This window comes from Nicotiana sylvestris, chromosome 4 (assembly GCF_000393655.2).
Source record: "Nicotiana sylvestris chromosome 4, ASM39365v2, whole genome shotgun sequence".
NCBI classification, from domain to species: domain Eukaryota; kingdom Viridiplantae; phylum Streptophyta; class Magnoliopsida; order Solanales; family Solanaceae; genus Nicotiana; species Nicotiana sylvestris.
The window spans coordinates 7,427,563-7,453,137 of NC_091060.1; the positions used below are offsets into that span (position 1 = coordinate 7,427,563).

Genomic DNA, 25,575 nt, shown 5'->3' on the forward strand with positions numbered 1-25,575 from the left:
CCCCATGGTATCATATTCAGACATGGCTTGCTCAACTTGACTCTTTTTAGACTTGTCGCTGCCCTTCACGGATACACTATTTTGTTTCTCAATGGTTTCATCGGAAGCTTTATCCATAGAATTTTGAGCTTTCATATATTGTTGCACTAAGGAACCAGGTTCCTTTGGAGCATTTTTGTCAATCCTACTTTCTAGAACACTCTTGTCAGTAACAAATTCCCTTTGATTCATCAACCTCCTTTTCCTTGTCTTGACGCTCCTCCTACTTTTCTGCAATGTAGACTCAAAACTCTTTTGCTGTTGTGACCTGATAGTGGGTGACTTGGAAGAGGACTCTAAGAGCTTAGAATAATCAGGAGGTGTAGGAGTGGGCTTGCATGGAAGAGACTCAGGTTCTTCAGAAGGTTTTTCTGAGAATGTCTCATGTGCCAAAGACTCGAGAAGTATTGTGGTTCTTACATCTCCTAGGAATAGAGTTACATCAGACTCTCAGCAGTAATAGCCATGATGTTATGCGCTGCTTCCTTTTCTGGTGACTCTGAGAGAGTCACTAAGTCCAGAATGGAGGAGTTCAGATATTGTTCAAGATCATCCTCAGAGACTTCTGACACTTGAGAGGTAAAACCTCCTGAGTATTCTTTGATGAGATCAGAGGAATGGCTAGACATAGGGTTTTAGGAAAACATGGTTTATCAGAAAAGGGAAAACTGTAGAAAATGAGGAGGAACCAAGTTGGGATACAGTAGTATTGGAGGGAGTGGAATAGTGAATCTCTGGAAATGATTTGAAGGATGCTAGGAAAGTGGGAGTGGTGTAAATGGTGGGAGAAGAAGGCGATCGTTCGATTTCCATTATATGAGCATTTGGTAGGCAAGTAGAGTGAGAGAGAGAGATGAAGAGACAATCACAGATATACAGAAGAGATGAAGGTTCATGACTTCCTGTGAGGGAGAAATAAAGTTTTATTGGAAGAAGAGCTAATGATGAAAGGAGAGAGAAACGGGTTCTGAAAACGACAGGAGGTTTGTGGGAAAATGTTACCGTACAGAGAGGATGGAGGGATTTTAAAGACAAGACATGACATACAGACTTTGAAAAGTCGGATGATGTGGCAGTTGAGTTAATTTTGTTAACATTTTTTGAGAAGGCATGCAGAACAAGCACATTACTACTAACCTGGGGTACAGGAACCTGATTCCAGAACAATTTTTTTTTTGAAAAAGGTTTTAGCAGTTGCTCTTTCGCAGTTCATAACTGTACCTTTAGCTTATATGATCGTCATGTGTGTTGCAACGGTATCGATGTAAGTTAGGCTTGGACAGAAAACACTTTAGCTAATTTTACCTAAAGGTGTTTTTCAAAGCCATCTGATGGAAAATCAGGTTCTTCATTAGATTTCAATAACTCCAGCTTCACCTTGTTTCTTCCAAAATGTTCCCTCGTCAAGGCTTTGGTGAATATATATGGAATTTGGTCTACTTATGCCGCATGACTTTCCACATATCAACCTTTTCTCTATATTGATCCTCAGAAGATAATGCTTCACCCTGATGTGATTGGTCCTCTTGTTTTGAACTGAATAGAGAAGGTATATCATTAGAAGATACCCCAAATTTTTCCAGTTGTTGCTTAACTCATAGGGTTTTAGCACATCAGGATGCTGTCGCTACACATTCTGCTTCAGTTGTTGATGAAGCTATTGAGTTTTGCTTCCTTGTTCCCCATGAGATGAATTATGATAATGGAAAGTGAGCCATTTCATAAGTGTTTTTCCTGTCCACAAGATAACCTACATCGTTAACATCAGCATACCTAACAAGATAAGAAATGTCACATGAGGGGTAATGCAGGATCAGGTCCTGAGTTCTTTTAAGGTATCTCAAACTTCTTTTGGTGGCCCTCAAGTAGGATTCCTAAAGACTTGACTTGGGATTCTATTCTGGAGTGGAGATACAAAAGGGACCAATTTTTATTTTTATTTTTGAATTTTCAATACTTGTCTAACTCTAAGAAAAAAAGGAGTAATTAGGTTATCAGATAGATGAGAGCTTTTGTGTTTCCAGTTTGGGACTGAGACTTGATTGGTAGGGGAACTTTGGAGGTTAATTTGATTTCCCTGCACTCTTTGTTCTGTTAATTTTGGAGCACTATGAACTGCATCTTCATTCTTTCTTCAGCTTCAGTGGTAGTAAGTGAGGTACCAGGTTCTTTGTGAGAAGTAGAAGATGATGTTGCATTGTCTTTCACCAGTCTCCTTCATCTTACTCATCATATCAGCCTCCCTATTTAAAACGTTAGATATTTACAAGGGACCAGAGATGGTTCATTATATTGATCGTCACTGTTTCTTCCTTGGTTAGATGAAGGTGTCTTGTTGAATACCCCATGAGCACTTCCTTCCACTTAGTGTGCCCTTTGTTGTAGACTTTTTGACCTTTGCTTTGTGGAGAGTATCCCAGAAGGATTCCTTCATTGCCTCTAAATTAAACTTCCCAAGCTGGTCCTTCCTTTTGTCGAGAACATGGCATTTTAAGTCAAGAAGGTTCTCAGATGAGTTGTCCTTGATTTTCTTCCATTTGGAAACTCATAGTGGGTTTTAATTCAGGAGGGACCTAGTCATACACTTGTTCACCAAGTAGAAAGTAGTATTTACTGCTTTTGCCCAGACACTCTTGGCGATTCCATTGTCGATGAGCATTGTCCATGCCATGTCTTCCAGTTCTGTTCTTTCTTTCAGCAATACCATTTTGCTGTGGAGTCCTTGCTGCTGAGAAGTTGTGTGTGATTCCAATTTTCTGTTACAAGCTCATCCAATTTGGCGTTGTCGCATTCTGTCCCGTGGTCAGATATGATGCATACTACCTTCAATTTTATCTTCACTTGAATCTTCTTGACAAATGCCTTAAACGCTTCGACATTCTCATCCTTTGTTCTAGGAACCAGTGTCCAGGTGAATTTTGACAGACCACGAATCAAGTCCTTCTCAAGCATCTCATATCACTAGCTTGTTAAAGATTCAAAGTTAGTAGCATAGATGTTCTTGTTTCTTTTGGCCCCTGAGACCACTTTGCCAGTCACCAGATTGGTAACTGTGCACTCTTTTGACAAGAACTCTACTTTGTTCCCTTTAACGCAAATTTTGAGAGACACTCAGGAGACTGTACTTCAGGCCATCCGCATAGTACACGTTCTCAATTGAGTGACAGAGAGATTTTCAACTTTTCCAGCACTGAGAATGTACCCTTTCCCTTTTTCAATAGATACATTCCTTTCCTGCAGGGCTTTCAATGAGAAGAAATCTATGGTGTTTTCAGTCACGTGCTTTGAGCATCCACTGTCCTTGGTTCATTGCAATCTGCTTCCTCTCACTGTTCCTTGCACATGCAAATCATGGGTTAGATTTAGGAACCCAAACCAGTTTGGATCCCTTGTTATGATAAAAGGGATGGATAAGGTCTTTTCTAGTCCATGTAGGCAATATTCGTTTCTTACGACCGGTACCTGGTCCTTTGTTAGTAGTCACTTTGTTAGTAAACACTTTGTTTTTCTGAACAGATTGAACCCTAGCCTAGCAATTTTCTTTGAAGTGCCCATTGTTCTCATAGTGGGCACACAGCCAGTTATCAGGAACAGTGACGTACTTGTTATGAGGGTTGTAAGGAGTTTTCTCCCTTTAGAACCCGATTCCCTGCCTATTTCCATTGTTATTCAAGTACATGGTAGTCACAGCATCTGAGGACCAGGTCCACTTCAGAGATTTCTCAAGATCACTTTTGACTTTCTCTAATTCAGCTTGAAGTTGCCGATTTTTCTCAAGTTCACCACATAGACTGGTTTTCACATCGTTTAATTCATGTTCAAGCTTGATGTGTGTCTCACTAGCTACTTCTTTCCCTTTCCCAAGACTCACAGTCCTATGTTCTCTATTGAGTCCCTTAATGGTTTCCTCTAGGTCAGTGATTATCACTAAAAAATCATCTCTCTCTTGCTCAGTAGCTAAAATTTATCCTTCTAGAGTGTGTTTCTCATTGCTGAGACCTTCTACTATTTCCTTCAAGTCAACCACCACTACCATCAGGTCATCTCTCTCATTTTCTACACTAGTTATCTTTTCATTTAGAGCTTCCTTTTCTTTTTCAAGATTAATTATTGTCTCATTTAGGTCCACTACACAAACAACCAGATCATCTCTAGATAGTTCAGCTTCTCATAGTTCTAAGGTCAGGATCTCCTTATCATTATCAATGCTATAATAAGCATCAATTAAAATATTGGCTAATGACCTTAACTTTTTAGATGAGTAGGATTTCAGATTTCTCAAAACATCCCTGAAATTTACCTCATCATCTTCATCCTCATCACACTGAGCCATCAGCGCAAATAGTGAGTCATACTTCGTTGCTTCAGTTTCCACTGCCATCATGATTTTCTGTATTTGGTTCCCTTTCTGATTCACTGGGGAGTCTCCCCAAGCAGCAAGTGCCTGCTTCACAATATTGTCAGCTACACGTTTTCAATTGAATCATTTGTCTGGAACCAGGTTCCTTGTTGCTGCTTTCAGGATTTTGTTTGTATTGCTCCTGTTTTGCGAGTGGGTAGTCTTTGATGAAATGCTCTGGCTTTCCGCACCTGTGATAGAGATCATTGTTCCTTGCTTTACTTGAACTGCCCCTCTTTGGTATACCACCATTTCTTCGAACCATCTTTTGAAATCTTTTAGTAAGATAGGCCATGTCACTATCTTCATCACTTGAGTCACTACTTTTAGCTTTTAGTACCATGTTCTTTTCCTTCTTAGGCTCTCTCCTTTCACTGTCTTTCTTTCTTTTCATCTCGTATGTCTTCAGATTACCAATCAACTCTTCTATGGTTAGAGTTTGTAGATCTTTAGCTTCAATGATGGTATTTACCTTACGTTCCCAAGAACCAAGTAGAACACTGAGGATTTTCCTTACAAGCTTATTTCTGGGAATGACATCTCCAAGTGAATGAAGCTCATTTATGACGGAGGTGAATCTGGTGTGCATATCTTGTATAGACTCATCATCCTTCATCCTAAAGAGCTCATACTCTATGGTGAGCATGTCAATCTTGGACTGTTTAACCTGAGTAGTTCCTTCGTGTGTGGTTTGCAAAGCCTCCCATATTTCTTTGGCAGCATCACACACTGAGACTCTATTGTACTCATCAGTTCCTATGCCACATACCAAGATTTTCTTGGCACGATAGTTCTTTTCTACGGCTTTTCTGTCAATGTCGCTGTACTCTTTTCTGTCTTTCGGCACCATTGGTCCAGTTTCTTCAAACTTCTTCATAGGAACATGTGGCCATCACAAATAATATACCATAGTTCTAAATCTTCGGCCATTATAAAGTCATGCATGTGAGTCTTCCATCAGCCATAGTATTGACCGTTGAATCTAAGAGGTCTGTAGGTTGATTGTCCTTCCTCAAAGTTGGGTGGAGCAACCATTGATATCCTTTCTAGGTGTTAACCTTTTAGAAAGAACTTACTCTAATACCAATTATTAGTTTGTATGAGTCCACCAAACTGTAGAGTACCTGGTCCTCTATGAGATAATGTTGAGAATGCTAATAAAACTGAAAGTAAAGAATACAAGGGATTTTTACGTGGAAAAATCCCATACAAGGGGATCAAAAGATCACGACCTACACTTGTAGGATTTTAACTTCACTAACTTGCAATCTCACTATTACAAGCCACTTTGCAATAACCCTATTACAAAGGCTTCAACGAACTTGTGATGCTCTCTCCATAAGCCACTTTATAACTCTCCTAGTTACAAAGGCTTTAAAATTATGACTAATCCTAGTCACAACATAAACTCGGAAGTTTAGGATTTTTGGTTTTTCCTAAGACAAAGCTTCTAAGAAAGCAAAATAGGAAATACAATGAAGAACAGATAACAAGATTACAACTCAACTATGGATATGCATAAGCTCATTGTGAAACTGATCTTTAGTGGAGTTGTCTTCTTGTTCTTGACACACCAATGACTTCAATGCCGGATGGACACTGTTATGCTTGAGAGAATATCACTGAATGCACAAAAGATGTTGTGCCTTGTACCAGGTTGTTGTATTTGCACTATCACTTCTGTGCAGTTGCGTTCCAGCTGTATAGTTGACTTGTACTTTTGTTAGAGAACACTAAGGGACCAGGTCCCAGTTGTGTTCCTCTTTTGTAACAGTTGCGAGATAGTCACTCTCTGCTGTTACATTCAAGCTGTACAGTTGACTTGTACTTCTGTCAGAGAACCCTAAGGGACCAGGTCCCTGTTGTGTTCCTGTTTATAATGATTGCGGACAGTCACTGACTTATACTTCTGTCGGAGAACCCTAAGGGACCATATCACCAGGTCCCTGTTGTGTTCCTCCTTGTGGTTGTTCATTCATTTGCTGGAGACCAGACTGGACATTATTCATTTGAAATGTATATCGTGTGGTCAGGTTCTCTATCTGATTCTTCAATAAGTTTGTTAGATCATCAAAAGAAGCATAAGGCAAAGACATTGAAAACCCATCACCTAGTGTAAGCCATCAGAACACTCCTAGCCTCCAAATACCTCCATAGAATCTCCCTCGGAATTTTGTCGTATGCTTTCTCTAAATCAATGAACATCATATAAAAGTCTCTCTTCCTCTCTCTATACTGCTCCACGAACCTCCTTACAAGGGTGAATAGCTTCCGTAGTCGAACGATCTGCATGAATCCGAACTGATTTTCGAAAATAGACACGCTCTTCCTCACTCTCGCTTCCACCACTCTTTCCCAAACTTTTATAGTGTGGCTCAACAGCTTGATACTCCTATAGTTGTTACAATTTTGGATATATCCCTTATTCTTATACACCAGAATCATCGTATTCCACCTTCATTCCTCGGGCATTTTCTTCGTTCTAAAGATGGTGTTAAACAACACCATGAGCCATTCCAAGCCAGCTCTACCCACGCTTTTCCAAAATTCTAACAGAGTTTCATCTAGCTCAGTCGCTCTTCCCCTGCACATCTTATGCATAGCCCCTTCGACCTCCGCCATTTTGATACACCTACAAAAACCAAAGTCACGACGACTACACATAACAAACCACATAATATAATTCATAAAACTAATACGTTAACAAACGATCTCTTAATTTCTTTTATTCAAGTTATGTTCATATTTACATTTAATTTTCTTTTAGATTTTAGAATTTTGTTACATAAATATTTCTTTTTCTTAGCTAAATATATTAGGCCTTAGTTGCTAGGTTAGGCGCCGAAATCTGCGAGTAACTCTACGAGCTTGGGCCATGTTATCCATCAAATGGTTCCTGTCCCCCAAAACGTGGAAATGACACTAGTAGCCAATTTTAAGTTTATTGTTTAAAATATATTCACAGTTTATAATTTATTTAAAAATTAGTTAATTCACTCAAACATCAGGACACGACGTCTTGAAGTTTAAATTTCAATCATGCCCAGCAGTTTAGAAATTCAAGACACTTAGTCGTGAATTTCAAATTAACAGTTCAAAAATTTATTACACTTAGTCCTGAATTAAAAATTAACAACTCAAAAAATTAGGACACTAAGTCCTAAATTCTAATTTAGGATACAAAAATCTAGGATACTTAGTCGTAATGTTTGGGCAAATTGGCTAATCATCAAATATATTGTAAATTGTGAATATATTTTAAATAACAGGCTTAAAAGTAGCTAGTAACACACTTTTCCCCAAAACGCAGTCTGTTTTGGGCCTCAATTTTGTCTGACCTTCTGGATTCCATTCATTTTAGGTAATATTTGTATATTTTAATGAATTTCTCAACAAAAGTTCGGTCAAACTCGTATTTGAATTTCTTAACAAAAGTTCGATCAAACTCGTACAGATGTCCATATTGGAATTTCTTTATATCAGAGATTTCGAGTTCGAGCTTCGAGAATGGAGAACTGCATAATAGATAATCTCTATTCAGTTTTTTCCGATATTCTAGATTCCATTCATTTTTAGGTAATATTTGTATATTTTAATGAATTTCTTAATAAAAGTTCGGTCAAATTCGTATATGAACTTTTATAGATGTCCCTAATTGAGATTTCTGTAGTTTTAATCAGAGATTTTGAGTTCAAGCTTCGAGAATGGAGAACTGCATAATAGAGAGCATTTTATCCTTTAATGGACCTACTCGATGCAAAATCCTAATTAATCGAGCTGCACTCTAAATAAATCAATAGCAGCACCCGCAACCACTTTTAACTTTTTTGTTGATAAACAAGCACAGCTAACTTATCAAATGTTCAGCACAACAGGCTTCTTGAAACTAAACAATAATTTTGGAAAACCTCATAATTTTTAATCATTTCTTTATGTTATCCAAACAACCTTTTTCTTCATTGTGGAAAATTTACAAGAAAAAGGGGCTATTACTGTAATACATTTAGCTACAAAAATGAAAAAAGTGAGGGAGTCCACTATGTAGAATTTTGTCACAAATGACCGACCATATAGTTGTTGGGCATCACATGATCTTTGAAAAAAGATTTGTGTACCTCATCTTCATTATAACTTCAATTTTGCACTTTTTGTACCTCCTTAATGGGTTATCAGTTGCTTTTTGGTTGTTTCTGTAAATTAATCATATAATCACTTACAACTTGTCCGGATAGTTGTTATTTGTTATATTGTATCGTATTGTTATTTTAAATATAATATTTATTTTGGTTGTTACTTAAATTTTATTGTATCGTATTGTTAAATTTGTCGTTACGTAACTACAAAAAATACCATTTTATGGAATGACTGATGTAGAGCGATCGCGTCGTTCCTTATTTTTTATTCTCATCTTGCCCTTCCATATTATTAAATAATCTTATTTTATTCTTTACCCTATCTTTTTATATAATAATTTTACCTCATTCCTTACTTTTCTTTATGATATTGCAAGTTTATTCTTTATATTGTTAGTGCATGATATCATGAAATGACGAAAAACAATACAATCTATCCAAATATAGTATATATTAAAATGATACAATACAATACTATACGATACATTATGAAACGATTCGTAACAACTATCCAAACAAGTTGTTAGTGGTCCACGAAACATCATTTTTTTTTCTTTTAAGAGAAATTATATTAAAGGGGGAATCAAAAAATTATAGAATACAGTCAAATTTCTCTGCAATAATTTCGTTTGTTTCGTCAAATTTTGGGTGCTATAGTTAAATGTTATTATAGAAAGCTTAACCGTTACAGTGAAATGATATTATAGAAGATGACTGTTATAGTAAAGTCTGATGGTACAATTTTATAAAGAACTAAACCCCGTTTTTACTATGAATCCTTCATATTTCCTACTATGAACTTAAATTTCGATATTCGCTACTCATTAGGTCGATTCTAATTCGGATTCGTATCAGGTAGACGATTAATTCGAAATCGTGTCAGATAGTCCCTTAAAATGATTTCACCGAGAATCTATTTTCGGTTTCAAAACTTTATGAGCCCGTTTGGACATAAGAATTTTTTTTTTAATTTTTAAAAATAGTGTTTGTTTACCAAAATCTTATAATTTTTCCAATCTTACTATTTCAATTGAAAATGGGAACGTTGCTAGTTTTTAGTTGCAAAAAAGACATTCAAATATGTTACAAAATTATAATCAAACATAACTTTATCTCCAATTCAAATTTTAATGAAATTTCAAATTTGAATTTTTTTTTTGAAATTCATGCCCAAACGTCTACTATATAAGGGTGAAAAGATCTCAACTATTCCACAATACCGTTGATAATTAACACCTAAATTTCAACAATATTTTCTTTGACTGCGGTTTTACATCTTGAAGGAAGGACCATTCGTCTAATCATTTAGAGCCTTCTAGCTAGTCTACTCTATAGTTCTGACAATATATATCAAATTATTATAAACAAGACAAGCGATGCTTGCTCAATTGGTAAAGCACATCCACTTATGACCATTAGGTTCTGGGTTTGAGTCATGCCGAAGGAAAAATGTGAAAACGCTATAAATCCTCCTAAACTGGGGGATTAAAGAAAAAAAATTATTATAAACAAAATTAGTGGTAGAGTTAGAACTTTGGCATTGAAAGGAGAGGGACGAGCTATATGTGGAAAAGTTTTGGTGGAAATGGGTTAAAATTAGCAGTGTAAGTGCATTTTTTCCCAAAGGGTAAGTGCATGTTGGTCTTCGTTTATGTTATTATTTTCAAGAGTAAAGTAATTATGTATTTAACGGCTTTTGTTAATTGACAACTTTTCATTTATAATTTGTACTTAGGAACTTGTTTTTAAGTTGTGATTCTTCCATGCACCAAAAAGAAGCGCAGTTCGGTGCAAAAAATATATCGCATTTACGCAGGGTCGAAAGAAGGGTCACATCTTAAAGGGTGTAATGTAAACAACCTAGCTACTTTAATGTAAGTATCAATAGCTGCTTTTGCGACTCGAACTCGTGACCTATAGATCATATAGAGACGATTTTATCGTTGTTCAAATCTTTCGATTCTTCCATAAACCATAATGAGTAAATTATATTTCAGCTTTCGCTTTTGGTTTTCTTCTCCTTTTGCTTTAAATTTAGATAGGGACGAAACTTTACCTATACACCAAGCAAACCTCACCCAACAAATCTTCTTCTTTCTTTCTTTTTATTCTTCAAAGCAAATTCAACCAGATTCAGGATTTAATGAGTTCGATCTCTAAAGATATTTAATACCAAACCAATTGTACTTTTAAAGTTCAGAATTCTGATATAATAGTTAATGCAAATTTAATCAATTTTTAAATTTATGTCCCACGTCAAAAATACTAGGTCCGGATGACACTTGGTACCAAATCGCTACTTCTCAATAAAGTTGGTGACCTAAAAGCCAAACCTTTTTCAAAAACCTTAAAGTTAATTATTTTAACCCTGGATGTAGAGTTAGAAAATTTATCAGTTAATATGCGTAAGAACAGTAAAAAGAGAACACGCGAGAGTGAACGACCAAAGTCCTTCTTTTGTCTTTTGGTCACGAATCAACTTCTTTTGCTCACATTTCGTCCAACTTGCTCCTACATATAAGAATGCACGTAATGAGTATAATTCACTACAAAAACTCATGTAACCTACCGTAATCACACAAGTTATGAGATGAAAGTACACCGAAAAATATGCATTTTTGACCGTTTATCAATATTTATGTCAAGAAGACCTTGCTCAATATCGAAGCCTTATAACAGCAAAGACCAAAGTTATTAGTTTGCCAACATTTACTACCATTTAGTGGATTAATCTCTATTAATAACAAGATTGTGAAAATCAAATGATGTAGGTGTAGGAAATTCAAAGTACGAGCATGATTTTAATGAGTTGGCATTTATAAAAGAGATAAAAGTCTTTAGTTATTTTTAGACATATACTATGTTCTCACACATGCTAGCTTGGAGAAGCATTATCCTTTTTCATTAGTAGCGAAGCCAAAAATTTTTTCAAGGGTATTCAAACTTGAAAGAAGTAAAAAAGAAATTCCCGATAAAACGTTTTCAATATATATTATATACCTCTAAAACCTATTATTTTTTATATATATATATATATACAGTGTAATTTTTTAACAAAAGGTGGTCAGATAGCTGACCACCCTTAACTAAATGTAACTTCGTCCATGTTTTCAGTATAACTTCTTTTGATTTAACGTGTAAAAAGAATATTTGTTACTATCAAGTCACCTAAATAATAAGTACGAATTATATGTTATTGTCTATTATAAGAGGAATAAGTTCGTAACCTAAAAAGAAAAATTACATGCTTCAATAAATTTGAACACACGATAATATAAAAAATTTGATAGCGTTAAGTATATATAAGTTAAATCTTTTTTACAATTTAGTCCAATATGATCAATATCCTAAACATATAGGTGTTAGGTGACTATTGTCAAACTTTAGACTAACCAACCCAAACAATTTACTACATTTTTGACAAGTGACAAATTAAAGTTCCAACTGCATTATTTATAAGCAGAACTGAGAGCAAGAAATCAGCTACAATTACGGAATACATTTATTTGGGAACTAATAATGGTTAGATTCATAGGCAGATCCAGGATTTAGATTTTGTGGGTTCAATTTTAAGGATTTTAGCATTGAACTCGTTGTATTTTTAAAGTTATAGGTTCTGATCTACTATTTATTGTAATTTTAATTTAGTGAATTTTTTATACATAAATTTATGCTCCGCGACGAAAGTACTGGGTTCAAATGAACCGGACGGTCATACTCTACATCCGCTCCTAGTTAGATTACCACGTAGCATACAAACATTGAAGCTCATGGTGCAATACTTCAAAACCATATTTAACTAGAAGAGAAAAATGCTGCCTCTCGAGTAAAAATTTACGCGCATCTTGTGTTTAGACCAAACAAATATAACTTTATCATGGTTAAATAATAAATGAGGTAATAATATATATATATATATATATATATATATATATATATTAATTAATTAACCATACTTGCGTGATAAAGGAGTACACACAGGGGCATGGGCACCTTCTCCCAAGCACTGTCACGTGACAACGCTTCGTCAAAATTTATCATAAATATATGTGTATAGATAAAGAAAAATAAAAATATTAAATACAAATATAAAAAATAATATCGCTTGTTGTTATAGTGATTTATTTATTTGTTCAATTTTCCAAATGTTGACACCTCTTACAAAAATTTATGTGTATGCCACTGAGTACACATACATTATATTTAGAGGCGGATCCAGGAATTAAAGTTTATGAGTTCCTACCATAATTTCAAATTAATATTGAATAATAACTGAGTTCACAGTTAGATATTTACGAATATTTAGTGAATTTTTAATATAAATACAGGGTCTACGCAAGAGTTACTAGGTTCCCGGCATGGGCGAAGCCACACTTTGCTTAGGTAAATAAATAACATATATTGAACACCCTTTGACAGAATTTTTTTTTACTTATTTCAAGTTTGAACACCCTTGAGGAAATTTGTGGTTTCGCCACGGTTCCCAGGAACCCATATTCAGTGCTCTAGGTTCGCCCCTGATTATGTTATTAAAACAGTCTCTTGCAGAAATGCAAGGTAAGGCTGCGTACAATAAACGCTTGTGGTCTTGCCCTTCTCCGAACCTCGCGCATAACAGAAGCTTAGTACACTGGGCCGCCCTTTTTTATTTAGGTTAATAACAGAAATTCATAAAGATGCGAAGAATTTTGTACATACCTCTTAACTCAGAGAATTATAATTAATGATTCTTATTCAAAGTTCAAACCCCTAACAAATGCTTAGCTCTATAAATACAAGAGAGAGGGCATTGTTGAAAGCATATGTCTAGTACTATATATTTGAAAGAAAAAAATGAATTGAAACTTTACTTCTTATAAATAACCTTATTGTAACGCTTTTTCCTCCAATGAATTCATTCATACCTTAAAAAAACCATACAACATTTGCTTCTTGTCTTTGCAGAGGTTTGCATATTTTCTTCTTTTATGTTCTGCTTCTTGCTTTGTCTTGACGTTACATTCTTCTGTATGTCTTTCACTCTTTAAGAATATATATGGATTTAAGTTATATGCTGACAATGTTAATGATTTTCGCGTTATTAGTAAATTTTAACTTGCAATAGCAAGTTAGTTACCATTTTTATAAATTAATAAAGTCAAACCTCTCTATAACAACTTTGTTTGTTTCGAATATTTTTGGATATTATAGTGAGTGTTGTTATATAGAACATATATTATAACATAATATGAAAATTGGTTCCGGAAATGCTTGGCTTTTATAAAAGAAGTGTTGTTATATAGAGATGTTGTTATAGAGAGGTCTGACTGTAATTAATACTCCATCCGGTCCACTTTAAGTAGTTTTTTGGCTCTTTTCACACATTAAGAAATTCACCTTTTAGTATCATTAACAATGAAATTGACCATATTAACCTTAATTTGTTCATTGAAAATATAATAAACTGCTCCTAGGCTCTTTACTCCAAGGTCAACTTTAAAAAGAAAGAAGTTATTTTTTTCTTGATATTGAAAAAAACACAAATATAATGGATCACAAAAAGGCTAAAAAATCACTTAAAATGGAACTGATGGAGTATTTATCAAGAGATTTATCTGTAATTACTTAATAAGTAATCTGATTACGTAAATATTTTTTTAAAAAAACCAACCATACAATGAATATTAAACTCTACGAAACATTTAAAAGATTATACTTCAAAGTAAGGTATAAATATGGCATACTAAGGTGTCTTTGCAGGGAGAGTGAAAACTGCAAAAAAGTTGGAAAAATGAAGAAAGTTGGGAGAAATAGAGAATGGAGTTCTGTTGTTGGATTGTTGGGTATTTTGCTTCAGCTATTCTTGCTAATTGAATGTGCAGCAACAAGGTATAATTCAGTTATTTATCCTTCTTTTGGTTTTAGTTCAAATCTTTATTTCCATTATCATTAAAATATATAATACTATGGTTGTCTTGTTATTTTCTCTATTCTGTCAACTTATGTTTATTTAGTTGCTTAACATATTGTAGGAAATGGAATTTTTGGATTTTGCTTCTTTTTTTTGTCTGTTGATTTGTTTTCAGGTAGTGCTGTTCTGTTTTCATATGAGAACACTGCACTGTTTTTAACTACCTATTAATCTTCTTTTTTCTTTTGGTTTAACTATTGTGTATACTAAAGCTCATTGATCCCATTAAAAATTAGATAATTATTTTCGATGCATTTTTTTAATTTATTTTTAGTGCTTTAACCCAAGACTTTTTGTTAAGGTGGAAAGATTTCACTGTTTCAAGATATCCTTAGCGGTCGAGGTGGGTGTAGAGTAGCACTGTCGGGTTCATTTGGACCCATAATTTTTTACGCGAAGCATAAATTTATGTGTAACTTTTTTTTTTAAATTGTAACAAATGGTAGGTGTGAACTCATATAAGTTTTAAAATATTATAGGTTCAATATTAAGAGTGTTAAAGGTTAAACTCATAACGTTTAAATCCTGGATCCAGTCTGTGTTAGTGGTACCAATTGTACTTGTAGTTGAAGGGTCATGGCAAGGACAATGTTTACATATTTTTCCTTTTCTGCTTTTGGCTTTCTGTTTTCTTGTTCTTGTTTCTTTTTATCTTTCCTTTCCTTTAACTTTCTTGACTTATGGATTCATTTAGAATAAACTTAAATTAATTTTATTCTAATTTTCTTATTTATAGTAATAATTTTTAGCTAAAAGTAATGAGTTAAATTGAATTCACAAAACTCCTCTTAAATCTGTCTTTATTTGACGATGCTAACATTTTTATTAGACCTTATAATCCTTCCCACCAAAATAAGTTCTCGTGAACATGCCCTAAAGACCAAAAAGAAAATGGACAAAAGATGGTGTGATCCAAACTAGTTTTCTTTATTTTCCTCCTCAAGGTTCAAATATTTTGGATTCGCATAAGAAAAATCTATTTTAAGGGTAAAATACTTTCTATTTAAGACAACTTTATGCTTATGACTCAAATCTGAAACTCGTGATTAAAGATGACGGGATTCTTACCACTTCACCATAACTGTTATCGTTAGTGGTCTCCAACCATAACTCTTACTTTAGGACATTCTATGTTCAAGGCACACAAGTTGTCTTTTTTTTCTTTTTCCCTCTTTTAGTACCGTCATTGATGGGCGCATGACTTAGTTTTCTTCTGCTTAGGGAAAGGTATGTCTTCCTTTCCCAAATAATATTATTACTATATGCTATTTTATTCCTAAGTGCTTAGTGAATAATGCTTTGTAGCTTTAAAGTGATTATGCTCTACCATAATTAGCCTATTAATATATGGGTCCCACACCCTTTTCCAAGAAAAGAAACATATAGAAAAATAAACAAAAATGTTTAGTGGTTCGATATTAGGAGTCTAAACGTAAAATGTTTAGTGGTTTTAAAAAAGTTACTAAAGCTCAATAAGTTAGGAGAGATGGGACTAAAGTTGCAGTATTGTGGTAACAACTCTATTTTATGGTTAAATTTTTAGAGTAAATTAAAATTAACTTATCAAAATTCTTACCACCCGGGTGGATTTATAGTCCAAATTATGGAGCACATGAAATCATGATTTCTCCGTCAAATTAGGTATTTCATGTACGTATTTTCTAGAATTGGTCTAATATTATCTGTTGTCACTTATGCGCCAAAGAAATTGAATGGTTTTTATATAGGGATCAATTCCCAGTTTATATATATATATATATATATATATATATATATATATATATATATATATTAGTTTTACTTTTGTACATTCAATTTTCAAGAAATTCTAGATCCGCCTTTGGTTATCACATGATTTTTTTTTGGTTTTCTGTTTTGTTTTTCAGGAGAATTACCCAGAAGAACAGCCAATCGGACTTGCAATCCTTATATCCTCCAGTACAATTACATAAACTGAATAATCATGTAATAACCTCTACAATAATTCTTACCACCTTATTCTACTGTTTTTTTCACCTTACTCAAATAATTTAAATGCTTTTAATTAATACAATTTTTTTCCCCTTTCGCAGGTGTTGGTGGATAATGGCCTGTTCAACATTACATTTTCTGTTCCTGGGGGAATGGTCATTGCTATACAATACAATGGCATCGATAATTTATTGGAAAACGAAAATAAACTAAATAATAGAGGGTACGTTAAGTCTTCTAAGTAGTCTATACTTTTTGGTTTTCGATATCTGCACTGAATCCCGACTAATTAGGATCCGTGTTGCGTAAGACCCATATAAGCGGAAACACTCTCTACCGATATTTTTTTTCCCTACGGCTGGAACCCGAGACCTTTGAAGGAGGGATATTATTCATCCCACTACAACTCTTGGGGGTAGCCGCCATCTATATATTTGCACTTTTTCTAGGTCACAATATATTCACATAAGTTGAAAAATTTACACAAAATATTTGTAGGTATTGGGATATTGTTTGGAACAAAGCAGAAAAACCAGGGATCATCTATGACAAGTAAGTTTCTTTTTTTTTTTTCTTTTCTTTTCTGGATTTCTATTTTGGAATTTTTTAAAATTTAGCCTCAATTAGTGAATATGAGAAACTGATGAGTGTTTCCAATTTTATAATTGTAGACTAGAAGGGACAAACTTTGAGGTTATACTGCAAGATGAAAATCAAGTAGAGCTTTCATTCACAAGGACTTGGAAGTCATTAAATTCCTCAAGTCTTTCTATGAATGTTGACAAAAGGTGCAGTGTAAGTCTTTTAATCTTTGCCTTAATTAAATATTAATTACCATTAATATCAATCGTTTTAAGTCATATTTACTCACTCAGAAATTTTAAATGCCAAATATTGGATGATCACAGAAAGTGTATTCGGTATGATACACACACACAAAAAACACTTTGGTGAATTTACATTTTTGTGTTTGGTCACTTTAAATTAACCAAATCATAGCATCTATAGGCAATTTGCTCTACTAGTAGTATTTTTAGTGAAAATAGAACGAGCTAGCTAATTTTCGGACTGGTAATTGAAAAGTAATCAGCATTTGCAAAGTCACTGAAAAATTGCCACTATTTTACTGCAACACGGAAAGTTCCAGCATAATATTAGAGATTCACACACTTGTGTATGAACTTCCAGCATATTATACCGGAACTCTAACACACGGAAAGTTCTACCATAATATACTGGAGATTGGAGCGCATGTGTATAAAATTCCAGCATATTATATATGTTGGACCCATATATTATGCTGGAAGTCCAGTATATTATGCTGAAATATTTTTCGGATTTTGAATAGTGTTTTCGTTCAGATTTATCTTTATATAAAAAGTGGTTAAATTTCGATTACTTTTGAGACAGTGACTATTTTTCAATTACCACTTATAAATCTGACTATTTTTGAATTTCTTCCCTATTTTTAATACATATCACTTGATTCGAATAATATCTCGACTGTTGTCAACCTTTTAAGTATCATATGTTACGCAATTTTATATCTAACTATATGCCAAAAAATGATTTAGCAAAATAATAGTAATACTTAGTAGATAACATATTTTTTACGGAGCTAGAGCAATTTCTTGTATTTGAAATGCCAAAATCAAGAAAAATCAAGTGAAATTAAGGTTTTTCCTTCACTAATATTTTGTTTAATTATTGTAGGTTTATAATTCTCCGGGGGATTAGTGGCTTTTACTCCTACGCAATTTTGGAGCGCTTGGAAGGTTGGCCAGACATAGATGTCTACCAAGGAAGAATGGCTTTCAAGCTTAATGCAAAATTGTATGTAACAAGTAACAATTACTCTCTCTCTCTCTCTCTCTCTCTCTAGTTGGGGTGAGGTGATTAGCCATGGCATGATGCAACTACAACTGATCGAGGACATGATCCTTGATATAAAGGTGTGGAGGTCGAGGATTAGGATAGTAGGTTAGGTAGTCTAGATTATTCATACCGATAGTATTAGTACGTACACTCGCATTTGGTTGGTATTAGGTTTCTTTGACTACCTGTCATTTTTTGCAATGCGATCATCTTACTATCTTGTTGTTTATGTTGTATTTACATAATTTTTTGGTGTTATCCCGTCTTGTTTTCTTTTTATTATTGTGGTGCCTATACTTTCCTGAGCCGAATGTCTATTGAAAACAATCTCTCTACCTCCATAAAGTAGGGGTAAGGTCCGTGTACACACTATCCTCCCTAGACTCCACTATGTGAGATTATACTGGGTATGTTGTTATTGTTATTGTTGTATATATATATATATATGAGTGTGCAAATTCGGATTAATCGAGTTCGAGCCTGGGAAAAATCGGATGGTCACTTAACTATTACTTTATTGCTCCAAAATCACTAAATTATTTTTTTTTTAACAGGAAAGTTTTTCAAATTAGTTTTACTATCACTACCTTAGTTTTGGCCATGGTTGTAAAATAAATAGTTGGCTAACTTTTTGGGCAGGTTCCCATATATGGCTATTTCAGATGAAAGGCAGAGGATAATGCCCACAGCTAAAGATCGAGAAATGGGCCGAGAACTTGATTACCCAGAAGCAGTACTTCTTACAAGCCCAACTAATTCTTTCCTCAAAGGAGAGGTAAATTTCATGATTATTCTCAATATATTCTGAATTTAAATTAATCACACACTTTTTAACTACCATTTTTTTTCCTTTCAAATTTGGTCTTGTTGCTGCTAATATATTTTTAGATATTTACACAAATAGCCAGCATATTTACTATTTACTTTTTTTAGCCGGTATACATAAATTCTATACTTATTATATATGGTTATACATATACAGTCAAATTTCTCTACAATATTCTTGTTTATTCTGATATTTTTTTACTATTATAGTAAAGTATTATTATAGAAAATATATATTATAACATAATATTAAAAATAGTTGCAAAGAAAACATGGCTGTTATAGTAAAGTGTTGTTAGATGATGATTGTTATAGAGATGTTTGACTATATTATATATGGATTAAATATATAATATATATTTTTAGTTATTTTTAATTTACGAGATTGGGTGTACGATTATTTAGGTTAATTATTCTATTTTTTTTAATCTAGGTGGATGATAAGTATCAATACTCTCTTGAAGACAAGGATAATCGGGTCCATGGGTGGATAAGCCCAAATCCAAGAAATGGATTTTGGATGATTACACCTAGTAATGAGTTCAGAACAGGTGGGCCTGTTAAACAAGACCTCACCTCTCACACCGGCCCAATAACTTTATCTGTGAGTATATCATATTTTAGCTAAATAAGTATTTTATTCTTCTTGTAAGATTATATATCCTTAATTTTTTAAATCCATATTTTAAAATGATGCTAGAAAATTCCATGAATAAAAATCACTCCATTTCTTGAAAAAAAAGAAGAAAAACATAAATTTGTTTTTACCCTATAAAAGGGTAACCTAGTGCACAAAACATCCCGCGTTCACGTATCCCAAGTGAGTATTAGTGGCTGATTCCAAGGCTCGAACCAGTATCCTATAGATTACATAAAGATAACTTTATCGTATGTCACATGGAAAACACCTAGAATCCACAATATCAGTGATGAATGTAGCTTTTGTGCCGTGAATTCAATCGAATCTAGTATTTTAGACAAATGGTTTCAATATATATGTAAAATACTATTATAATTTCAATAATTATTAAATCTAAAACTCATGCTAGAGTATAGTGATGTTATAGAAAATATATATTATAACATAACATAAAACTTATTTCCAAAAATACTTGGCTTTTATAGTGAATGACTGTTATAGAGAAGTCTGAATTTTGAAAGCAAATATAAACTCATATGTCCATACAATTGATGTAACAGATGTTTTTCAGCACACATTATGGTGGAGATATTCTAGCATTAAGATTTCGAAATGGAGAGCCCTGGAAAAAGGTTTTTGGTCCTGTTTTTATCTACCTAAACTCTGTTTCATCTGATGATGAAGATATTCTCACACTATGGACAGATGCAAAGGAACAGGTATTGATCTATGTATAATCCAATTTAAATATAGTACAAGGTCTTTTCTTAATTATCAATCTGACTAGACTTTAATATAAACAGATGTTAATAGAAACCGAAAATTGGCCATACGATTTCCCTCTGTCGCAAGATTTTGTTCAAGCTGATCAACGGGGTACTGTAAGTGGCAGATTACTCGTTAGCGACAGGTACATTAACTTACTATTTCTCTACTAGCTAGTTTATACGAAATCGAACGATATTTTTTTTATTGATTATTAACAAGCTACAAGTTTCTTATTGCAGCTATGTAAGTAAAAGACTTATCACTGCAAATTCTGCTTTCATTGGGTTGGCTGCACCTGGAGATGTAGGGTCATGGCAAACTGAAAATAAGGTTTATATATTTCTATTTTCTTAAGTATTTTTAGCACCAATTTTTTTTTTTTTTTTTCATTTTTTAGCTGCATTAGATTTTTTTTTTTTTCTCATCAATGCATAATTTTTGTTTATTGTTCTTCAGGGTTATCAATTTTGGACTCAAACAGATAATGAGGGATATTTTTTAATTAAAAGTATCATCCCAGGCAATTATAGCTTATATGCTTGGGTTCCTGGATTTATTGGCGATTACAAATACAAGAACTACATCAACATTACCCCAGGTTTGGATAAAACACTTTTAGTTGCTCCATCCATTTGAAATCCGATACCATACTAACCGATGAAAGTTAAGCTCGATTTGTGAGACAGTACTTTTACTTTCAATAGATAGGTTAGGAGTTCGAGTCACATGAAATAAATAGGATAATACGACTCTTAGTCTTCTTGAAGCGGGGGTTAAAAATGAAATAGCATGTTAGCTCGTAAAGTCAAGTCAACGTTTGATAAAGTTGATGCTTTTAATTTTTATATACTCAACCTTTATACTGTTCGATCATCTCAAAGATAACTATATGCAACTGTTGATAGTAAGTGAAACCAGTTAACTAAAACATAAAGCAGGTAACTTGCTATAAAACGTTAAGCTACAGTTACAGGGTAGAATTTCCTTGATTTTCTCATTTTTGTTAACGTGATAGTACTAATAACGTTCAGTACATATATAACATAGCCAGGGGCGAAGGTACATAGAAATTATACTGTATATATAGGTAAAATATTAGATTTTTAATGGTATATAACATATCTTAAACACCCTTTATCGGGAATGTTTTTTTTTACTTATTTCAAGTTTGAACACCCTAAATGAAATTCCTGGCTTCGCCACTGAATATAGCTACGTAAAAACAGGATCAAGAACTAGGCTGCAAACCCTAATGTATAACCCTCCAAGGAATGGACCAACATTATGGGAAATAGGTATTCCAGATAGAACTGCAGCAGAATTCTTCATTCCAAATCCACAACCAAAACTCCAAAACCAGTTGTACATCGAACATTACTCAGAAAAGTGAGTCAACTTCATTTAAATTATGCATCTTATTTTTTTTTTTTCTCAAGTTTTTTCTTGACGCAATCAGAACTTGTTCTGTTCGTTTTTTCAGGTTTAGGCAATATGGATTATGGGATCGTTACACAGAACTATACCCTAATGATGATTTAATCTACACTGTTGGATCAAGCAACTATCAAACAGATTGGTTCTTTGCTCATGTAAATAGATATACTTTCAAGTATGTCCAAAACATCCTTTTTCCTTTAGCTTGTTTATCGTTCACAAATATTATTGCAGTGGTAATGAGAAATAGAGTTATGTCTTCAAATGCCTAACCTATATATACCTAAAGAAGGATAAAATTAACTTATTTACATCGACGACAGTGTAAATAATTCTTAAACTATCGATATAATTTAATATGTTATAGCAGGGAAAAAATAAAAAATAGCTAGATTTACAATTATAATTAAAAAATAGTCACCGTTTAAAAAATAATCGAAATTTAGCTACTTTTTGATAAAATTTGAACAAAAATACCCTTAAAAATTCGGAAATATTCCAGTATAATATGTTGGAGTTCGAACACAATAAGCGGAAGTTTATATGCAGGAGCTCCATAATCTAGCATATTATGCCGGAAGTTTCGTGTGCTTGAATTCCAATATAGTTTATACGCAGGAGTTCCATAATCCCGCATATTATGCTGGAACTTTCCGCGTTTCAGTAAAACAATGGCTATTTTTTAATGACTTTGCAAACGCTGACTTTTTTTTCGATTACCAGTCCGAAAACGGGCTAACCCGTGCTATTTTCACGTTATAACAGGTTGTATGCCATAGTTTGCACGTTTTGTTGTCTTCCCTATTCTATTGTTTTAATCTTGATTGTAATATTGTTGCCAAACAGTGATGAAGGGAATAAAACATATATACCAACAACATGGCAAATTGCGTTTGATCTTCAAGAAGTGGAGAAGTCCTCAAATTATACACTTCAGCTAGCATTGGCTTCAACAAATGAAGCTGAATTGCAAGTATGGACTGCTAAATTTTCACATTCTTTATATAGTTGCCGGTGAAGTTGCTGCCATGTGACCAGGAGGTTATGAGTTCAAGCCATGAAAATAGGCTCTTGCAAAAATGCAGGATAAGACCGCGTACAATAGACCCTTGTGGTCCAGCCTTTCCTCGAACCCCGCGCATAGCGGGAGCTTAGTGCACCAGACTGCCCTTTTGTTTGTATAGTTGCAAATTCCTCAAGTACCTGTTATATATATTTTTTCGACTAACTCTGTGTTTCAATTGTTTAGATTCGAGTAAACGATCAAGATGCAGATCATGTTCCTAACTTCACAACAGGGTTGATAGGCAAGGATAACGCGATTGCAAGACATGGAATTCATGGCTTGTATTGGTTGTATAGTATAGATGTCCCTGGATCTGTTTTTGCTACTGGAAAAAATGTTATATTTCTAAAGCAAAGTAGAGGTTCAAGCCCCTGGAGTGGACTAATGTATGATTATATTCGTCTTGAAGGCCCTCCTGCAAATGATTAAACAAAAATTCGCAAGCTAATTCAAAGTAATCGTTGTTATCCATTGAATTTCAGAGGAATTACTTTGTTAGGATTGTGGAATTACTATGATTCTTCCTAAAGAGTTTGTATTCCTTAGACTCAAGGGCGGATGCACATGGGAAGGGGCGGGTTCACGTGAGCGGGTTCACGTGAACCCATCCTCCTCCCTTGAAATCATGTATATCACTAGTAAATTTCAGCTCTAATACTTAAATTAACATGGTTAATCCTAGCTCAAGTGAATACTTTAGTACATTGGAAAGGAGTGCCTTTTAATCAGGGTTCGATCCTGTACGTTTTCTTCTTTGAAATTATATTTTAATTAATAAATAGGGCTAAATCCCCATGCGTTGCTGCTTTTTCTAATTAAATTCACTCTTTGTTTTTCCCCCCTTTTATATTGGTTACACGTATTTTTTGTCGTTCTCTTTTTTTAATCTCCGTTTTGATTTTTAAAATTCCTAAACCAAAATTACGTCTCTTAGACACCCTCTAAAAAATTCGGGTTTTTGATGCTCATGATGCACTTATGGTTTTGAAATTTTGGATACGCCTCTGATTAGACTCATCTTTTTTTAGAAAAACAAAACTCGAGTGGGTAGAACCGATTGTCAAACTACATAACTTTTTTTTGGTGGATATAATATAAAGGAAAAAATTGGGGGATGTTGATACAATTAGAAATTCAGATTTAGCTTATCTGGAAATGTTTACTGCAGCATCTGTCCTTGCTAAAGCATATGACTCAATGGTTCAAAGATTGTAATTATAACTTATTTGGTACGATAACTGGAAAAAAGGTTAAAAATATTTTTTTTGCTAATCAATGAAAGTTTATTATTAAGCAGGAAATTAAGAAGTGTTATTACAACATATGATTGATCTTAATGATGTAGTCCCTAATAAGTTTTTGTGGAAAATTAAGAAAGCAAGTAAAGGTGGTTAACTCGAGAAGGAGTCTTCGCGTTCAACATAAGTATGTGAGTTTCAACAGGTACTCCCATATTTTGCTAGTGTATGTGCCACTTGGTTTCCCTTCGCGGTAGATGTGCCTAACAATTGGTTGGCCCATTGCGTCGAACAGAAATCTGTAATCATGTGGAAAATTAATGTAAGCTTTGTTATCGCATATGTTATTTAATAAGAAAATTAATACCCGACAGTCCGTCTCCACTATTAGTGGTATTTGATTTTTTGTGAAAGCGAGTTCCAAACCTATGAGTATTGCAATTATTTCTGCTGTGATGAGGCCACTATGTCGCTAGAAAATCCATCAATCTGCTTGAAAGGTTAACAATGTTTTTTCACCTAACATTCTATTTTTGTGCCATAATTTGCGACTTAGTTAGATGTTGTTGAAATATATCAAAGCAATGTTGGGGTTGGCAAACCAAGGAAGACATTATTCCTATTTTAATAAATATAGACTTTTTGTTTGACTTCCCTGGCTATTATAATTTACTTAAAGTATTAAAATTGTACTTCTATTGTATTTAGTCCTTTCTTATTTTCCTTGCCTAACATCTGTTTGTATAGGGATGGTGTCTCAATTCCATTTAGCTTAGCCTAAAATAATTGGTATTTTCCCAAAGTTTGGCTCAACCACCAAAAAGGACTTTGAAAGGAAAAAGATAAATAAACCTAAATAAATGCCCATCCGAAAAAAAAGAGTATCGGCATATATATATATATATATATATATATATATATATATATATATATATATATATATATATATTGTATTTTTTTGCAACATGCTCTTAAAATAGTTGTTCCATTCTGAGTGCCTATTGCCGACACCATCTAATTTGGTTTTAGGATGTACACCTAATTTTTTTTGAGATGATATTTCAAAGATAATAAACTTGTAATTAAATCTTAAGTGATCTGATCCTATAAAAAAAATCGCGCTAACAATATGTACAAGTTAAATTACGAATCGAAAAAGAATAGCATAGGTTTTCACAAAACCTAGTACAAATGTAATTCAATAATTTTTCTTTACTTTTAACAGACAATATTACTA

The 25,575-nt window shown here is 33.6% G+C and overlaps 2 protein-coding genes across 2 annotated transcripts; one reads left to right on the forward strand and one right to left on the reverse strand.

Moving 5' to 3' along the window:
- Positions 1-3,673: 3,673 nt before the first annotated feature.
- On the reverse strand, positions 3,674-5,315 carry LOC138889216 (uncharacterized). Its single transcript, XM_070172488.1, has 5 exons — positions 5,071-5,315; positions 4,661-4,965; positions 4,284-4,503; positions 4,039-4,190; positions 3,674-3,948 (listed from the first exon to the last, which is right to left on the reverse strand). The coding sequence occupies exons 1-5, from the start codon at positions 5,313-5,315 to the stop codon at positions 3,674-3,676; spliced, it is 1,197 nt and encodes a 398-aa protein (XP_070028589.1).
- An 8,094-nt stretch (positions 5,316-13,409) lies between these two features.
- Positions 13,410-23,587, forward strand: LOC104236784 (uncharacterized). Its single transcript, XM_009790792.2, has 17 exons — positions 13,410-13,517; positions 14,311-14,439; positions 16,408-16,486; positions 16,594-16,715; positions 16,991-17,044; positions 17,164-17,280; positions 18,206-18,325; positions 19,007-19,142; positions 19,626-19,796; positions 20,393-20,551; positions 20,636-20,742; positions 20,840-20,930; positions 21,057-21,198; positions 21,827-21,986; positions 22,081-22,209; positions 22,881-23,007; positions 23,284-23,587. The coding sequence occupies exons 2-17, from the start codon at positions 14,342-14,344 to the stop codon at positions 23,527-23,529; spliced, it is 2,058 nt and encodes a 685-aa protein (XP_009789094.1). The 5' UTR covers positions 13,410-13,517; positions 14,311-14,341; the 3' UTR covers positions 23,530-23,587.
- Positions 23,588-25,575: the final 1,988 nt, after the last annotated feature.

Coding starts and splice junctions, on each gene's coding strand:
- LOC138889216 (XM_070172488.1), bottom strand. CDS start 5,315: ATGAAGAAGTTTGAAGAAACTGGACCAATGGTGCCGAAAGACAGAAAA. Junction 4,966..5,070: donor ATTGACATGCTCACCATAGA/GTATGAGCTCTT, acceptor TGTCATTCCCAG/AAATAAGCTTGTAAGGAAAA. Junction 4,191..4,283: donor TACTCATCTAAAAAGTTAAG/GTCATTAGCCAA, acceptor TGAACTATCTAG/AGATGATCTGGTTGTTTGTG.
- LOC104236784 (XM_009790792.2), top strand. CDS start 14,342: ATGAAGAAAGTTGGGAGAAATAGAGAATGGAGTTCTGTTGTTGGATTG. Junction 16,487..16,593: donor TACATAAACTGAATAATCAT/GTAATAACCTCT, acceptor CCCCTTTCGCAG/GTGTTGGTGGATAATGGCCT. Junction 20,552..20,635: donor GGACAGATGCAAAGGAACAG/GTATTGATCTAT, acceptor TAATATAAACAG/ATGTTAATAGAAACCGAAAA.